This window comes from Tachyglossus aculeatus, chromosome 23, assembly GCF_015852505.1.
Source record: "Tachyglossus aculeatus isolate mTacAcu1 chromosome 23, mTacAcu1.pri, whole genome shotgun sequence".
NCBI classification, from domain to species: Eukaryota; Metazoa; Chordata; class Mammalia; order Monotremata; family Tachyglossidae; genus Tachyglossus; species Tachyglossus aculeatus.
The window spans coordinates 39,900,120-39,919,534 of NC_052088.1; the positions used below are offsets into that span (position 1 = coordinate 39,900,120).

The following is a 19,415-nucleotide window of genomic DNA, read 5'->3' on the forward strand; positions in this document are numbered from 1 at the left end:
GCTCACAGTCTTAATCCCCATTTTACAGATGAGGGAACTGAGGCCCAGAGAAGTGAAGTGACTTGCCCAAAGTCACACAGCTGACAATTGGCGGAGCTGGGATTTGAACCCATGACCTCTGACTCCAAAGCCCGGGCTCTTTCCATCGAGCCACGCTGCTTCTTCTATACTTACCTCAGTGCTTAGAACAGTGCTTGGCACATAGTAAGCGCTTAACAAATACCATTATTATTATTTCATGAAAACTGTGAAAGCAATTATTATCACTCTTTCCAGGGTCAAAAATTGAACTTACCAGCATCTTTAATCAGCAGGGCATTGGTATTGTCCACATTGGTGGGTCCTGAAGTAAACACATTGTCAGCAGAGGCAGAGACACAGACCAGTATGATTAACAAAAGCAATCTCTTCCTTCATTTGAAACCCTCTGAATGCAGGGATTACAATGTGCAGGCAGGCTCACAAAGACTGACTTGAACGTTTATAAACACGTGAAAGGTAAAACGTATAAAAGGGGGAAAATGTGGAACAATGTCAAAAACAAAAATTCCACAAATACATAATGCATGAGCAATGATGAGAGACACATGATCCACGCCATCTTAAAAATCAAGAGAATAACTGTGGGGCATTTTTCCCTGGTTTACAATTGACCGACTTTAAGGAAAAATCTGCGTGGAAACTGCAACTTTCGGGATGGCCTACTGGAAAAAGCATGGTCCTGGGAGCCAGAGGACAAGTTACAAAGCATTAAACTGACAAACTGCAAAGTTAGACAGGGAGGTTTTCACTGTTTAAGTGACTCTTTCATATCCTGCTAAGTTTGGACAGAGGACAAACTCAATTTTTAAAAGAAGTTATTTGGGGATTTATTGTCCAGAATGTCGTCTTTTCCCTGCCCAGAGGAAAAAATGCCTCGAGAGACTCACATCAACACAGAAAACACACCCCACTTCAGTATCCCAGCTCAGCCCCGGGTGTGAGCCATAGCAAATCACCCTCATTTCACTCGGCCCATCCATAAAACCACAAAGGCACCATCAGAGTTGCAAACTTTTCATTGGGAACATGGGGACAATATGGGGCCCAAGATTTTCGGGGCAATTTGGACTGGGAGGGGACAAGGACCCCGGAGCTGACAGGTCAAAAGGGCACCATTTTGTGTCTCCTCGGCTCAGACAGGAAGCTGTCAGGTCGCTTCTTGGTCCCGTGAGGAGTAAATCTGGGAGAATAGCCCACAAAGCTGAGGGGGAGGAGGGGAAGAACGAATGTCCTTGTTTCCGCCATGAACTGGGCACCCATGGGTGGGAAAGAACAGTGCGGTAGCTTCCAAAAGCTGGAACCAAAAGGCAACACAGCCTGGGCCCCACGCAGCCAAAAGACAAATCCCCATATGGTGTGAAGGCCGTTCATAAAACTGATGAATTCAAAAAAATCCCCCTAGGCCCCGATCTTACCTTGCAGCGTCTGAACCATCTCCAGGAGTACTGGAGTTAGAGTTTGATTATATTCATGGAATATGTCAATAAATAGAACTTCAGTGCAAGGCTGGAGAAAAAGACAAAACAGGGATTGAAATTTACCAGCTTTCCGACACTGTGGCCAAGATCTGAGTGCAGACAGTTCCACACAGAGAAGGAAGCTTGTCGGATTAGGATCATACACATTAAGGACATTGGTAATTTAAGAAAATTATTTCTCATATTTGGTGTGTTACCATCACTGTTTTGTTTTAAAGAAGCAGCTTGGCCTATTGGACAGAGCACAGGACTGGGAGTCAGAAGGACCTGGGTTCTAATCCCAGACCTGCCACTTGTCTGCTGTGTGACCTTGGGCAAGTCATTTCATTTCCCTGGGCCTCAGTTACCTCATCTGTGAAATGGGGATTACAACTATGAGCTCCACATGGGACAGGAACTGCATCTAACCCGATTACCTTGCATAAACCCCAGTGCTTAGAACAATGCTTGGCACACAGCACTAACAAATACCATTATTACTATTATTATTAGGTCAATTATTTCTTTGCAAGAATTTTACGATGTATATCTGTGATAAAACTGCCACAGAGAGAAGGCACTTTACTATTTCGAAATGCACTCCACAAATAAGAATTAAACGCTGCTTTCAGTAAAATAAGAAGCATCTTCTTTCCATGGATACCCTAGTAGTGCCCAATTGATCAGGATTTCCTATTAATGGTTGGCTAAGTTACCCACACTAGGAAGAAGGTGGCAGCTCAATGCATTTTTGAAGTCAATATTCAAACAGAAGTCCTACAGAAAACCCAAAGTTTCATCTAATTCAACCACGGGTAAAAATGGCTTATTCTGGCTTTCAAAAGTACTGGAATTTTGGGTTCAATCTCCTTTAGTGGACGAATTCTACAGTTTGTATTTAAATCCTCAAATAGTAGTTAAAATTAAAAGGAGTAGGCTGATAATTGGGAAATGAGCAAAGGTAGATTAGCACATATTTACTAACTGCCATTTCACAAGAGTTCTGATGTTTGTCTAGAGGAGGTCTCGGGAAGACTGAGAAAGGTACAAATGTGCCCAGTTGGGACCTTTTGAAGGAGAAAGGGAAATGCACAAAGTGTGAGGGACATATTCCCTGGGGAAGGTCAATGACTCAATCAATGGTATTTACTGAGCACTTACTATGTGCACAGCACTATATTAAGTGCTTGGGAGAGTACAATACATTGGTCACAAGGAGGTTATGCACAGAACACACATGGAATGGCCAAAATCACCCTCCTCCACCACTGCCCTCGAGGCCCCAGAAAGGCATGCTGAAGCTACTGTTTCCTTCTTTCACGCCCAGGGCACAGCCAAGCCCCCCAGCCCCTCCGGCTGGACAACTGTCGGGACCCTAAGTGCAGTGAGGCTCCAAACCCTAATAATAATAAGAAGAAGAAAAAGAATCGTGGTATTGGTTAAGCGCTTACTATGTGCCAAACACTGTACTAAGCGCTGGGATGGATACAAACAAATTGGGTTGGACACAGTCCCTGTCCCACATGGGGCTCAGAATCTCAGTCCCCGTTTTATAGATGAGATAACTGAGGTGCAGAGAAGAAAAGTCATTTGCCCAAGGTCACACAGGAGATATGTGGCAGAGCTGGGGTTAGAACCCATGACCTCTTGATTCCCGGGCCCAGGCTCTATCCACTGTGCCATGCTGCTTCTCATAACGAACCCTAATGAACCATGGGCAGCTCGCTCATCGCTGCTCAACAGACGATGACTGACCGTGATACTGTTGGAACGTGAAACAATCAGCCAGAGCAGCCCATCATCATCATCATCAATCGTATTTATTGAGTGCTTATTATGTGCAGAGCACTGTACTAAGCCCAGGACCAAGACAGCCCCATATGAAAGTCCCGGAAACTGCCACGGGAAGGAGTGGATGGGTGAATTGCGAGAGCCCTCACACGACCGTTCCTCACTCGAAACTGTCGGTCGGGGAGACCAAAGTCGGCCAGGATCAAAGGGATGAGCACAGTCATCTCATAGGCTACTGCCACTTCAAGAGGCATGTTATTTTCCCCCTTCTCCCGGAAGAGCTTGTGGAAAAACATACTGATATTGGAAAATGGGCATAGTTCAATCACAGATCCCACGCCAAAATGGAGCCCAGCCTGGAAAGCTGGTTCCCTCCGGGTGGGTTCAGTGCCGCCGGCGCGGCGGGCTGCACCGCCCAACTCCATCCCGCCCACTGGCCTACATCCCAATAAAGTGACCTCGCTCTAACTGGAGCACTTACCCTCAGGCTGTATTTCCAAGAATCTCCTCCTGTCTCTTCGGCAGCTAGGAAGAAAGCAAAGACCCATTATAATAGAGCAAGGAAAGCCTACTTGTGCCAAATCAGGCAACGACCATCAAGGCCCAGCTGCCTGATCCGCTAGTGAGTGCCAGGGAAAGCCTCCCAGGGCACCTGGCTGGGCACTCCCTGAAACGGAGTGCTTGACTCATTCATTCATTCATTCAATCGTATTTATTGAGCGCTTACTGTGTGCACAGCACTGGACTAAGCGCTTGAGAAGTCCAAGTTGGCAACATCTAGAGACGGTCCCTACCCAACAGTGGGCTCACAGTCTAGAAGGGGGAGACAGAGAACAAGACAAAACATATTAACAAAATAAAAGAAATAGAATAAATATGCCCAAATAAAATAAATAAATAGAGTAATAAATACGTACAAACATATATACATGTGCTGTGGGGAGGGGAAGAAGGTAAGGTGGGAGGATGGGGAGGGGGAGGAGGGGCAGAGATCAAACTGTGATCCTGGATGGCAAGGGTTCCCACATGGCTCTCTGAAGGGCCGATGGTGACGCTCGTGGCCACCGTGTCTCGCCGCGAACCTGATCGCTGGCAAACTTTTGAGAAAGGGCAACTGCTCTAGACTGTCAGCTCCCTGTGGGCAGGAATCATGTGTACCGACTCTGCTGTAGTGTACTCTCCTCAGTGCTCAGTACAGTCCTCTGTACCCACTCAATAAATACCACTAGATTGACTGTTTGGAAAAGCGCCGGGAGGCGCGCCACTTTCCAGCCCAACAGGAAACAGCCCCGCAGGAGCTCAGGGAAAGTGGCTCACCATCCCCAAAATAATACAAGTGACGGGATTTTTCTGACCCGGTAGTTCCCAGGTCAAAGAGAAAGCTGAGCCCCAAAGGCCCGGGCTCTTGACAGATATCGGCGATGGAGTGGAGAACGAACCAGGCTGCTCTCTGAGCACTGGCCCTCAGTTGCCAGAAGACGGGGAAGGCCCTGCAGAGGACACCCAGCACTACGGAAAGAGGGTGGGAGAATGGGTTGAAACCAGCATACAGGCAGCACTCTATCGACAAGGAATTTTCTCCTGGAGAGAGGGAGGGAGGAGCTGTAGTCTCTCGGGTGATGTGTCCCCGAAAGATGGGGAAACTGCTCCTGCCCATTCATTTATTCAATTGTATTTATTGGGTGCTTACTGAGTGCAGAGCACTGTACTAAGCGCTTGATAATAACAATGGCATTTATTAAGTGCTTACGATGTGCAAAGCACTGTGCTAAGCGCTGGGGAGGTTACAAGGTGATCAGGTTGTCCCATGGGGGGGCTCACAGTCTTTTTTAATAATGGCATTTATTAAGCGCTTACTATGTGCAAGGCACTGTTCTAAGCGCTGGGGGTATACAAGGTGATCAGGTTGTCCCACAGGGGGCTTACAGTCTTCATCCCCATTTTCCAGATGAGGTAACTGAGGCCCAGAGAAGTTAAGTGACTTGCCCAAAGTCACACAGCTGACAAGTGTCCGAACCCATGACCTCTGATTCCATAGTCCGTGTTCTCTCCACTGAGCCATGCTGCTTCTCAGTCTTAATCCCCATTTTACAGATGCAGTAACTGAGGCCCAGAGAAGTGAAGTGACTTGCCCAAAGTCACACAGCTGACAATTGGCAGAGCCGGGATTTGAACCCATGACCTCTGAATCCAAAGCCCGAGCTCTTTCCATTGCGCTTGTTCTGGTGATTTCAACACTGCGCTTGTTTTGTTGTCTGTCTCCCCCTTCTAGACTGTGAGCCCGCTGTTGGGTAGGAACCGTCTCTATAGGTTGCCGACTTGTACTTCCCAAGCGCTTAGTACAGTGCCCTGCACACAGTAAGCGCTCAATAAATACGATTGAATGAATGAATGAATGAACTGCTCTGACAAATCCCAGCCTTTTATCTGCTTCTTCTGGAAGGAACACAGGGACAGGAAGAACACGAAGAAAGGAAAACCACCCATTTCTCCACTCCCAGGGTAAAAGGAAATGAAACAGGAGATTGATTTGTCCCTTCGACAAATGCTCTATCTCCAAAGTGATAAAATGAGTAAATGTTTCCAGGCAGCACACAGCCCCAAGGCCAAAGAGGAAGTCTGTCCGCAACAGGCAAAGAGAAGAACGAGGATGAGAACCCAGGTCTTCTGACTCCCAACCCCGTGCTTGGTACGGCAAGAAGCAGTCGAGAAGCAGTGTGGCTCGGTGGAAAGAGCCCGGGCTTTGGAATCAGAGGTCATGGGTTCAAATCCCAGCTCTGCCGATTGTCAGCTGTGTGACTTTGGGCAAGACACTTCACTTCTCTGTGCCTCAGTGACCTCATCTGAAAAATGGGGATGAAGACTGTGAGCCCCCTGTGGGCCAACCTGATCACCCTGTAACCTCCCCAGCGCTTAGAACAGTGCTTTGCACGTAGTAAGTGCTTAATAAGTGCCATCATTATTATTATTATTACTATTATTACGGGGCTCTGCACACAGGAGACACTTAAATGGAAAGCAGCGTGGCCGACTGTGAGCCCACTGTTGGGTAGGGACTGTCTCTATATGTTGCCAACTTGAACTTCCCAAGCACTTAGTACAGTGTTTTGCACACAGTAAGCGCTCAATAAATACGATTGATTGATTGATTGCTTGATTGATTGGAAACAGCACAGTCCTGGGAGTCGAGGCAATCTGGGTTCTAATCCCAGCTTTGCCACTTGCCTGCTATGTGACCTTGGGCAAGTCACTTCATTCCTCTGTGCCTCAGTTTCCTCAATGGGAAGCAGCATGGTACAGTGGATAGAGCAAGTGCCTGGGGGTCAGGTCAAGGGTTCTAATCCCAGCTCCGCCACTTGTTTGTTCTGTGGGCTTGGGCAAGTCACTCTGTGCCTCAGTTACCTCATCTGTAAACTAGGGATTAAGACTGTGAGCCTCATGAGGGGCAGGGACTGTACCTAACCCGATTTGCTCATATCCACCCCAGCACTTAGTACAGTGCCTGGCACATAGTAAGCGCTTAAAAATATCATTATTATTAATAATAATAATATGTTCCAGATTGATGGATCGGTCTCAGCTCTTCCTTTCTGGAAAATTGAGCTAATGACCGCTGCAGAGGCCTGGGGTCAAACTAGCCTGCTCCAGACACTGGTTCTCAAGCGGAGATTCCATATGAAGCAGGAAAATACAGCCTTTTTACTCTAATCCCACACAGGCACCCCAAAGGTCTCCTATGAGAGAGAAAGAAGCTTGGAGAGAACAAAATGCAAATCCTTACTAAATCCTTCTGGGTCTTCTTCCCACATGGTCAGTTCTTCCTCTGTGAGCAGGAAATAGTGAGTCACAAGACGGCGGCATATCTCCGTCAGGGTTGGATACGTGAAGAAGGCCATCTTAATCTTATGCGCTTCAAGAGTCTCTGGGCTGCTATCTAGAAAAAAACCTTCAGATGAATTACCCGACGGCCTCGTTGAATCGGATTTCGTTTCTTTACATGAATGAGCTGGCACCTGAGGCAGAAGGCTGGGCCCTTAACAGGTTTCACGCCTCGAGCTGGATGGTGTTCTCCAAAAATTCTTAACAGAGGTCCTCCACTGCTGGCAGTGAGCACTGGCAACCGAAACAAGAACCAAACCACCAAGGAACAACAAATGTTCGCTTTCCATTTGTTTTTCTTTGGAGAAGAACTCCAACTCCAGTCTCCCTCCCTTCCTATTCCGACTACCAAAAAACCTCGTCCCGCAGTTCACACACTGTTCTCCACTTATTCCCCAGACCTACATCTCCAGGATCCAATTTCTGAGGACCCTCAAGGGAGCTTTTTTATCCCTCTAGGACATATATATTTTCAGAATACTGCACCTACTGCAACCAGTCTATGAATTTCAACAGCAAAATGTGTGTTTCCTTAACCCCACCTAATCTTGTCAGTTCTAGCGATAGCCCGAGTGAAAAGAGAAGTTGGGAGTGGGGGCAACAGGGGTCCTGGCAGAGCTCTGAGGCTGAAATTAAAACAAGCAGACGAGAAAACCAAAGCAATATCTCAGTATATAAAGCAAGCAGCAGGGCCTAGTGGCAAGAGTATAAGCCTGGGAATCAGAGGACCTGGGTTCTAATCCCAGTACCCCTACTTGTCTGCTGTGTTACCTTAACTTCTCTGTGCCTCAGTTTCCTCATCTGCAAAATGGAGATTAAAGCTGTGAGCCCCATGTGGGACACGAACCGTGTCCAACCTGATTATCTCGTATCTATTGTGCACTTAGTTTAATAATAATAATAATGATAGCATTTGTTAAGCGCTTACTATGTGCAAAGCACTGTTCTAAGCGCTGAATGCCTGAAACATAGTGCTGAACAAATACCAGTGGAAAGAGCCCGGGCTTTGGAGTCGGAGGTCATGGGTTCAAATCCCAGCTCCGCCACTTGTCAGCTGTGTGACTTTGGGCAAGTCACTTCACTTCTCTGTGCCTCATCTGTAAAATGGGGGTAAAGACTGTGAGCCCCACGTGGGACAACCTGATCACCTTGTAGCCTCCCCAGCGCTTAGGACAGTGCTTTGCACATAGAAAGCGCTCAACAAATGCATTATTATTATTATTATTATTATTATACCATTAAAGAAAAAAGAAGTTTTACCTTCAAAATTTTTCGATGGCTTATAAGCGTAGTTTTTGACAATCATCTTTATAAGATTCATGCACTGGACTATGAATCTCTCAAAGGCAACTCCTTCCCCAGCCTCCGTGAAGACGTAGCCTACGGCAAACTCCAGGGACCTCTGAATTAGCTTAGTGAATGAGAAAGGATGCTGGTCCAGGAAGTCCAAGAGCTGGAAAGACAGGGAGAGGAAGGGAGGAAGAGAAACACTTGTAACGCGGGGGCGGCTCCGAGTCCCGGACACAACAGGGAATGGTCCCAGGGATCATCCTTAGCTGGGCCTCGATCGGCAGAGACTCGGGGATGAGAGCAGAGCAGCAGGAAGTCAGCCAGGGAGGGAGGCCGGCAAACGGTCGTGGGGTCTGCACAGTGCTCTGCACACAGTAAGCACTCAATAAATATGATTGATTGATTGATTGATTGATTTTGCTCTCCAAAGTCGCGCTCCTTTTCCACCGCTCGTCTCTGGGGTCGGGGTGAGACGGGAGGGTGCCAGCTGGAAGCAGACTCAAGAAGACACTACTACTTTTCTCCAGGCTAGCTCTGAGAAGCAGAGAATAAATCCATCAACACTACTGTATTGTCCTTTCCCAAGAGACTAGTAGAGAGCTCCGCACGCAGGATGTGCTCTATAAATACCAGCGATTGAGTATGATTATTATTTCTAATAATAATAATCCTATTTATTCATTCATTCATTCGACTGTGAGCCCACTGTTGGGTTGGGACTGTCTCTATACGTTGCCAACTTGTACAGTGCTCTGCACACAGTAAGTGCTCAATAAATACAATTGATTGATTAATTGATTCATTCAATCATATTTACTGAGCACTGACTGCATGTACTAAGCACTTGGAATGTACAATTCATTCAGTGATTCAATTGCATTTATTGAGCGCTTACTGTGTAAAGAGCAATGTACTAAGCGCTTGGAAAGTACAATTAAGCAACAGATAGAGACGGTCCCTACCCAATAACGGGCTCCCAGTCTAGAAGGGGGAGACAGACATCAAAACAAACAGGCAGCACTTACTTTGCGCAAAGCACTGTACTAAGCGCTTGGGAGAGTACACCATAAAATCAAACACACTCCCTGCTCACAACGAGCTCACAGGCTAGAGAGGGACTGAATGATGGACTCTCAGCAGCTCAGTGCCTCAGGGCGGCAAGAGAGACACAGAAAAGAGACACAGACACTCCACAACCATTCCCCAGGGTCCATGGTCATCCCCCTGAGATGGACACGGTCTGGAAAACTAATCCACCTTGTCCTGGAAGCAACACTGACAGGCAGGTTGTCTGGAGAGGCCTGGGTTAACAAGGGAAAGCTTCCTCTGCGAGGGAGATATAAGCAGATATAAGCCAGAGGGGAAAAAAAACTGGGAAGAAAGGGGGACCAAGGGTAGAGAGAACAATGAAGGTTGAAGGCAAGAGTGGAAGAAAATTCATTCATTCATTCATTCAATCGCATTTATTGAGCGCTTACTGTGTGCAGAGCACTGGACTAAGCGCTTGGGAAGTCCAAGTTGGCAACATATAGAGACGGTCCCTACCCAACAGCGGGCTCACAGTATAGAAGAGGGAGACAGACAACAAAACAAAACATATTAACAAAATAAAATAAATAGAATAAATGTGTACAAGTAAAATAGAGTAATAAATACGTACAAACATATATACAGGTGCTGCGGGGAGGGAAAGGAGGTTAGGCGGGGGGGATGGGGAGAGGAAGGCCTCCTGGAGGAGGTGAGTTCTCGGTAGGACTTTGAAGGGAGGAAGAGAGCTAGCTTGGCGGATGTGCGGAGGGAGGGCCTATGAATCTGTCTTATGAATAAGGTTACATTACTAAGAGCTCAATATCGGAGCGAGACTTCTATTTTCAGGCCTGCTTGGCCAGGGGAACTAAACCAATTGTGAAAGATTCATTCAATCGTATTTACTGAGCGCTTACTGTGTGCAGAGCACTGTACTAAGCGCTTATGACCATGACCCTCAACTGCTCTGGAAGTCCTTGAGATTCTGGAAAAGAAGGGAATTCTTGGCAAAGGTGCTCGGACCGGGCAGGAAGAAAACCAGAGAAATCAACGGCAGATTCTGCTTGCGTCACTTCCTGCAACCCGAGGATCAAGCGGCCGAGGAGTGACAAGCACCCCACGTGATGGAAGTCTGAGCACTGAGACCAATCAATCCATCTATCAATGATATTTATTAAGGGCTTACTGTGTGCAGGGCACTGTAGTAAGCCTCTCTGGCAGGGTGGGAAGGGACAGAAGAACTATCATGGCCTTCCCAGACTGAGCCCCCTCCTTCCTCTCCCCCTCCTCCCCATCTTACCTCCTTCCCCTCCCCACAGCACCTGTATAGATGTTTGTACGTATTTATTACTCTATTTATTTTATTTGTACAGATTTATTCTATTTATTTTATTTTGTTCATTTGTTTTGTTGTCCGTCTCCCCCTTCTAGACTGTGAGCCCGCTGCTGGGTAGGGACCGTCTCTATACGTTGCCAACTTGTACTTCCCAAGTGCTTAGTACAGTGCTCTGCACATGGTAAGCGCTCAATAAATACGATTGAATGAAATGGCAAATACCAGCTTAACCACTGGCTTGGGGTGGGGCTTAGAGAAGCAGCGTGGTTCAGGGGAAAGAGCCCGGGCTTTGGAGTCAGAGGTCATGGGTTCAAATCCCGGCTCCGCCACTTGTCAGCAAGTCATTTAACTTCTCTGTGCCTTATCTGGAAAATGGGGATTAAGTCTGTGAGCCCCACAGGGGACAACTTGATCACCTTGTATCTACCCCAGTGCTTAGAAAAGTGCTTTGCACATAGTAAGAGCTTAATAAATGCCATTATTATTATTATTATTATTAAAACACTCCCACTATTTCTAAGTTCTACCACCTTAGAATGGTGCTCGGCCTATAGTAAGAGCTGAACTAGTACCACAATCATTAGAAAAAAATAATCCACAAAACTATTTTCCTGACTCCCTAAGGCTGCCTCTCCCTGCCTGGGATCCCGGTGTGTGGGGGTCATCAGCAGTACGGAATCCCTATCCGGCACGTAGAGAGACAAATGGCAGATTAAAACCCATTTGCCTGTATCTACCCCAGCGCTTAGAACAGTTCCTGGCACACAGTAAGTGCTTAACAAATGCCATAACTATTATTATTCATTCAATCATATTTATTGAGCGCTTACCGTGTGCAGAGCACCATACTAAGCGCTTGGGAAGTACGAGTTGGCAACATATAGAGACGGTCCCTACCCAATAACGGGCTCACAGTCTAGAACGGGGGAGACAGACAACAAAACAAAACATGTGGACAGGTGTCGAGTCATCAGAATAAATAGAAGTAAAGCTGAATGCACATCATTAACAAAATAAATAGAATAGTAAATATGTACAAGTAAAATAAATTGAATAATAAATCTGTACAAACATATATACAGGTGCTGCGGGGAGGGGAAGGTGGTAGGGCTGGGGGGATTCATTCATTCATTCATTCAATCGTATTTATTGAGAGTTTACTGTGTGCAGAGCACTGTACTAAGTGCTTGGGAAGTCCAAGTCGGCAACGTATAGAGACGGTCCCTACCCAACAACGGGCTCACAGTCTAGAAGGGGGAGACAGACAACAAAACAAAACACGTGGACAGGTGTCAAGTCGTCAGAATAAATAGAAGTAAAGCTGGATGCACATCATGAACAAAATAAATAGAATAGTAAATATGTACAAGTAAAACAAATAGAATAATAAATCCGTACAAACATATATACAGGTGCTGCGGGGAGGGGAAGGAGGTAGGGCTGGGGGGATTCATTCATTCTTTCATTCAATCGTATTTATTGAGAGCTTACTGTGTGCAGAGCACTGCACTAAGCGCTTGGGAAGTCCAAGTCGGCAACATCTAGAGACGGTCCCTACCCAACAACGGGCTCACAGTCTAGAAGGGGGAGACGGACAACAAAACAAAACATGTGGACAGGTGTCGAGTCGTCAGAATAAACAGAAGTAAAGCTAGATTATTATTATTATACCTACAAGAGAAGGGAAAGAGCTTTTTCCCAAGGGCCAATTTGGCCCCGGGGGAGCAGCGCCAAAGAATTCCTAGGTCTAAAGGGCTTCCCCTGCCCAAGTAAATGAGTCCCCAGAGCTAATCGTTTCTGCAAGAGCGTCACATCTGGTCACGCGTTCACCCGAGCCCGACCGTGGGTGCTTGACGCCCCATAGACGCCCGGGACTCCGTTCCCGAGAGGCCCTCCCTCCATTACACCACGTGGCCCTCGCTGCTCCCGGAAGGATCCTCTCCTCTGAGCGCTGCCATAGACGCCCCCTGCTTCCACCCCATCCCCACCCCCCCTTAAGCGACCTTCCTTATAGAGCCCCCCAACCCCCCTTCCCGGTCAGGTCCTGACTGACTCCCCCCCGCCCCCCCCCCCCCCCCCGCCATCCCGGGAAAAAGGCCCTTGTTATCACCAAGTTACATTAACGACAACCTCATTAGCACCTACACAGCCCTCCTGTCCCGCAACCACGGCCCACGTCCTTCCCCTGGCCCGGAATGCCCCCAATCCCTCTGTCCATCCACCAAGCTCGCTCTCTTCCTCCCTTCAAGGCCCTACTGAGAGCTCACCTCCTCCAGGAGGCCTTCCCAGACTGAACCCCTGCCTTCCTCTCCCCCTCATCGCCCCTCCATCCCCCGCATCTTACCTCCTTCCCTTCCCCACAGCACCTGTATATATGTTTGTACATATTTATCACTCTATTTATTTTACTTGTACCTATCTATTCTATTTATTTTATTTTGTTAGTATGTTTGGTTTTGTTCTCTGTCTCCCCCTTCTAGACTGTGAGCCCACTGTTGGGTAGGGACTGTCTCTATTTGTTGCCAGCTTGTACTTCCCAAGCGCTTAGTACAGTGCTCTGCACACAGGAAGCGCTCAATAAATACGATTGATTGATTGATTGATTGATTGACCACCTCACGGCGCAACAACTCCTCAGAGCGGGCAGTCGGCCGAGACTCTGCGGGAGGCCCTGTCTCCCGTGGTGACCTGCGGCTAACGGCTCCCGGGAATGGAGGAGTCTGCTGGCCCCTGAAACCCCCCCCACGAGCCATCTGATGGGGTCTTGAGATGCCATTTCTGCTCTCGCCTACCAGGACGTCGCTCCGGGGCGACGTGGGCCCGGGCCAGGAGCGGGCAGCTTCGGCCTGGGCCGTGACCCCGGGGGCTGGCAGGTTGTTCGATGGCTTGGCCGGTTAAAACTCACCACGCAGCCACCCCTGGGCCTGTTTCTGAGGGTCCGCAACTGGGGGGAGCAGACGGCCACCTCATTCACTCATTCGATCGTATTTATTGAGCAGCAGAGCAATCAATCAATCGCATTTATTGAGCGCTTACTGTGTGCAGAGCACCATACTAAGCACTTGGGAAGTACAAGTTGGCAACATATAGAGACAGTCCCTACCCAACAGTGGGCTCACAGTCTAAAAGGGGGAGACAGAGAACAAAACCAAACATACTAACAAAATAAAATAAATAGAATAGATATGTACAAGTAAAATAAATAGAGTGATAAATACGTACAAACATATCTACATATATACAGGTGCTGTGGGGAAGGGAAGGAGGTAAGATGGGGGGATGGAGAGGGGGACGAGGGGGAGAGGAAGGGGCTCAGTCTGGGAAGGCCTCCTGGAGGAGGTGAGCTCTCAGTAGGGCCTTGAAGGGAGGAAGAGAGCTAGCTTGGCGGGTGGGCAGAGGGAGGGCATTCCAGGACTGGGGGATGACGTGGGCCGGGGGTCGAGCACTGTACTAAGCACTTAGCACTGGTGACACCACTGGGCTACGCTCGGTGTATGGGAGGGAACATTGGATGCTCCGGGGCAGCATGCAGGGATCTGCCCCATGGTCCACCACCATCTGAACAACGCTGCCACCTGACCTCGTTTTACTGTCATCATCACATCACTACCATCGCCAATGGTATCTATTGAGTGCTTGCTGTGTGTAGAGTACTGTACTAAGCGCTTGCGAGAAAATAATACAGCAGAGTTGGAAGACGCGTCCCCTCGCCGTCGTCATCATCAATAATGGTATTTATTGAGCGCTTACTACGTGCAGAGCACTGGGGGAAGCAGCGTGGCTCAGTGGAAAGAGCGAGGGCTTGGGAGTCAGAGGGTATGGGTTCCAATCCTGGCTCCGCCACCTGTCAGCTGTGTGACCTCGGGCAAGCCACTTAACTTCTCTGTGCCTCAGTTACATCATCTGTAAAATGGGGATAAGACTGTGAGCCCCAAGTGGGACAAACTGATCACCTTGTAGCACCCCCCCCCCCGCTCTTAGAACAGTGCTTTGCACATAGTAAGTGCTTAACAAATATCACCATTATTATTATTATTATTATTATTACTAAGAGTTTAGGAGAGTACAATACAACCGTTGGCAGACATGTTCCTTGCCTACAATGACCTCAGCAACAGGGTCGGCAGAGTCGGCCCTCGCAGCTGGGAGCTGAAGCAGGAATTTGGATGTACCACCATTATTATTATTATTACTAAGAGTTTAGAAGAGTACAATACAACCGTTGGCAGACATGTTCCTTGCATCATCATCAATCGTATTTATTGAGCGCTTACTATGTGCAGAGCACTGTACTAAGGCCCTCGCAGCTGGGAGCTGAAGCAGGAATTTGGATGCTCTGGGCTTGTTTGGGGCTGGAAGTGGGTCAGGGAAGTGCCCAAGGGGGTGTTGCTAAACACCTCCGAGTTAATTTTTAGAACTGTAGAGAAGTGGCTTGGCCTACTAGATAAAGCAGAGGTCTACAAGCCAGAGGAGCTGGGTTTTAATCCCAATCCTGCCACTTGCCTGCTGGGTGACCTTGAGCAAATCACAACTTTTCTGTGCCTGTTTCCTCAACTACAACATGGGGATCCAATACCTGTTCTTCCCTCCTAATTAGAATGTGAGCCCCGCCCGTTGTTGGGTAGGGACCGTCTCTATATGTTGCCAACTTGAACTTCCCAAGCGCTTAGTACAGTGCTCTGCACACAGTAAGCACTCACTAAATACAACTGAATGAATGAATGTGGGATAGGAACTGGGGCTGACCTGATTAACTTGTATCTACCCCACTGCTTAGAACAGTGCTTGACACTTAGTAAGCGCTTAACAACTACCATAAAAAAAACCCAAAAAACCGTATGCCTCATTCATCCAGCCAAACCACCACTGACTACAGATGGACGATGGAAAAGTAAAATGTTAACACGCCCTGTCAAATGATTCTTTCAGGGCTAGGTGCTAAAGGCATCTCTAAACATTGCTCCTTCTCTTGGATGGATTTCTGGAACTGAAATGAAAGTTCTCAAGAACGGAGACTTGGGAGACCACGTGGTTCCAGGACTTTTGTCACGGGACTTTTCATTAAAAACTTCTCGAGAAGCCAACATTTAGTTTACCTTGGCTGCCCTTTCCAAACAGAACTTCCATTAGAGAAATTACAAGCGCACAAAAAAGTCCAGCAACAACTTACCACTTTGGTGAAAAGAATGATGGTCTTCTCCAGTCGGTCTCGACACGCATGATCTGAGCCTACACTTCTACCTGGTGAAACAGTTGGAAAAAATCAGGACAGGTTGACATGCGCAGTCTTTTCAGCTGAGACATCGGCATTCTACAGCACAAGAGGCATTTCAAGAATCATGGAGGAAATCCAGACATCAGGCCAACCCCGTCCATTTCAAATTCAACCTAACCTGTGTTAACTCCGCCCTCTCCTCTGCCTGATGACATTATTTCTCTATCTTTACTGATGCCCATAACCACCGCCCACACCAGCTATTTCAGATGTGTTAGCTCCCTCCTCAAACTGCCCCCCGGCCCCACAAATCTCTTGCCCCTAATGACTTGGCTACATACTTAATTGATAATACTGAAATCATCAAGCATGAGCTCCTTAAAATTTTCCCTGTTCCTCTCCAGTCCCTCCCTCCTCCTGCTCCTTCAACTCTCCCACCATTCCCAGCAGTGTCTCAATATCTTCTGCCTTTTCTCAAAATCAACCCCTTCCACCTGCTCTTCCAACCCCATACCTTCACATCTTATCAAAGCACTCGCCCCCTCCCCTCTTCCCTCCCTGACCACCATCTTCAACCGTTCACTTTCCAAAGGCTTCTTCCCCACTGCTTTCAAACATGCTCACTTATCCCCTATCCTCAAAAAAAAACCCTCCTTTGACCCCGCCTCCAGTTATCACCCCATCTCCTTCCTATCATTCCTCTTCAGATTTCTTGAGTGAGCTGTCTACACCCGCTGTCTCCATTTTCTCTTTTCCAACTGTCTCCCCACAATCTGGCTTCCTTGCCCATCACTCCACAGAAACCGCCCTCTCAGAGCTCACCAACAATCTTCTTCTTGCCAAATCCAATGGCCTGTATGCCATTCTCATCTTCTTCAACCTTTGGACTGCCTTCGGACAACGCCCTTCTCTTGGGAACACTGTCCAACCTCACCTTCATTGACAATGTCCTCTCCTGGTTCTTCTCCCATCTTTCGGTCCACTCGTTCTGTTCCTTTCGCCAACTCCTCTGCCTCCCACTCTCTAACTGTAAGTCCTCTTCTACTCTCAACACCCACTCCTTTGGAGAACACACTTGCTCCCAAAGCTTCAGCCCCCATCTCTACACAGACGATTCCCAAATCTCTGCGATCTCACATTTCCTCCTGCCTTCAGGACATCTCCACTAGAATGTCCTGCCAACACCTCAAACTAAACTTGTCCAAAAGAAAACTCTCATTTTCCAACCCAAACCCTTCCCTCCTGCTGTCCTTCCCAATCCTGTAGACACCACCACAGTTCTCTCTGTTTCACAAGCCCATAACTTTGGCGTTACCCTTTACTCATCTCTATCACTCTACTCACATAGGGGTGATAGGTGAGTACAGGGAATCTATTCCCACAGGAATTTGGAAAGCCCAAATATCAGCAGGTTCCTGAAGGGTTTGAATAAATCACGGATGATTGGTACGTAGTGAATCGGGGTTGTAGAGGGGAGAGTTGAGGATGGCAGATGATGCCACCCAGAAGGGTAGATGCCCAGGTCTGCATTTCCTACAATCATCTGGTGCCCGACGGAAACAGACCCCTGGGCTATTTGGGCAGAGGGACCAACCCGGTGACGGTGACGTTTTCGGTCACATTCAGGGTTCGTTCAATAACTGGGTTTTGCCGACCTGGGAACGTATGGGAATATGACTGCCCGCATGGCTCAGTGGCAACAGCACAGGCTTGGGAGTCGGAGGACGTGGGTTCTAATCCCTGCTCCGCCACTTCTCTGCTGGGTGACCTTTGGCAAGCCGCTTAACTTCTCTGTGCCTCAGTTACCTCATCTGTAAAATGGGGATTAAGACTGCGAGCCCCCCATGGGACAACCTGATTCCCTTGTATCTACCCAAGCGCTTAGAGCAGGGCTCGGCGCGCCGTCAGCGTTTAACAAATACCATTATTTGTTAAAGGTCATGGGTTCTTACCCCGACTCTGCCACGTGTCTGCTGTGTGACCTTGGGCAAGTCACTTTATTTCTCTGGGCCTCAGCTCCCTCATCTGTAAAGTGGGGATTGAGAGTGTGAGCCCCATGTGGGACAAGGACTGTGTCCAACCTGTGCTTGTATCCATCCCAGCGCTTGGTACAGTGCCTTGCACATAGTAAGCGCTTAACATATACCATCATCATTATTATTATTATAGGGCATATATACGCAATTGATATATACCCTGATCCGTGAGGAAGGAGGTGAAAATTTCAAGCAGGGCCACACGCCCAGATTTCCCAGGCTGCTGCTTTAAATTCCTATCCAGACCTCAACTAACTTGGCCCAGCCTGTCCCACTGGGTAGGTAGGTAGGCTACAGAGTAGACCACTCCAGGATACTTACTGAATTCCAGAAATTGTTTCAGACGCTCAAAAATAGCGTGGAGGAAACCCTAAGAGGGGAAAAAGAAAATAAAAAAAATCAGGAAAGCTGCCTTCAACTTTCAGAGAACAGGTAGCTCTGTCGCTCGGTGAAAGTCCAGCTGGCTGCTGGGGAAGCCGGGCATGGGGTCCACCGTGGGCTGAGTGCCCCCCAACCCTGAGGCGCTCTTACACCTTTCAGTTTGGCCTGGTGCCTGAGGCTCCACGATGTCACTACCATCTGTCCACCTGACAGCCTCCCAAAGGAGATGCCCATGTCTTTCGCTAAGCTTCCTTACCCAGGGGCTGCAGGACACCTAGGTAGCAGAATCCCAGGGCAGCTGTCCTTCCCAGGTTTCCAATAAAACTTTCACAAATGGGGTGCTGACCAATGGCGAGCAACTCTGACCCACCCAGCGGCTCAAACATCAGTGCTTGAGCCAAATGAGCAGAGGGACATGGATCACCAGCCACTCCTCATGACCAGCTAAGGAAGGGAAATCTTCCAAGTCTCACACTGCCCAGGAGGTTTTGCCGGGTGCTTTCTCCAGCCCCACCCACCAAACCTGTAATTTTTCTCAGCAGGCCAGCTGGGGTTCTAGAGCAACACCAATGAATCAAGTAAGAGAAAAGAATGGGGTGGACGGAGGGGAAGAAGGGTGATGGTATTTTCAGAGAACTTTCCAAACTTCTCCCCAAAATTCAATAGCCTCCAACTGCAGAGAATCAGCTACTCCTCTCAATCTTCCTATTTTTCTTCCTCTTCAGATAATTCCCTCTCAAAAACACCAGGGAAAGCCCCCTAATTCTTAACCAGCAATGTTACACTTGACAGATTTTCTAAAAGCCAAGTCATAACTCATATGTTATTAACAAAAGACTTCATTTTTCTATTCCAGGCAAGATGTCTTTATTGAAACGTCTCTATGTGTGTTTTCTTGAACTTTCTTGAACTCACTCTCCCTGCTGGATTTTTGACTGACGAGAGCTAAATTAAATTTTACT

At 47.9% G+C, this 19,415-nt stretch overlaps 1 protein-coding gene across 1 annotated transcript in view; it reads right to left on the minus strand.

Annotated features, from left to right (window-relative positions):
- IPO11 (importin 11) overlaps positions 1-19,415 on the minus strand; it is a 178,806-nt gene that overhangs the window by 122,777 nt on the left and 36,614 nt on the right. The window contains exons 8-14 of the mRNA XM_038765718.1: positions 18,394-18,442; positions 15,992-16,062; positions 8,430-8,622; positions 7,072-7,224; positions 3,772-3,815; positions 1,458-1,548; positions 296-343 (exon numbers count right to left, since the gene is read on the minus strand). Of these exons, the coding sequence (XP_038621646.1) occupies positions 296-343; positions 1,458-1,548; positions 3,772-3,815; positions 7,072-7,224; positions 8,430-8,622; positions 15,992-16,062; positions 18,394-18,442 (649 nt within the window). The remainder of the gene's footprint in view (positions 1-295; positions 344-1,457; positions 1,549-3,771; positions 3,816-7,071; positions 7,225-8,429; positions 8,623-15,991; positions 16,063-18,393; positions 18,443-19,415) is intronic.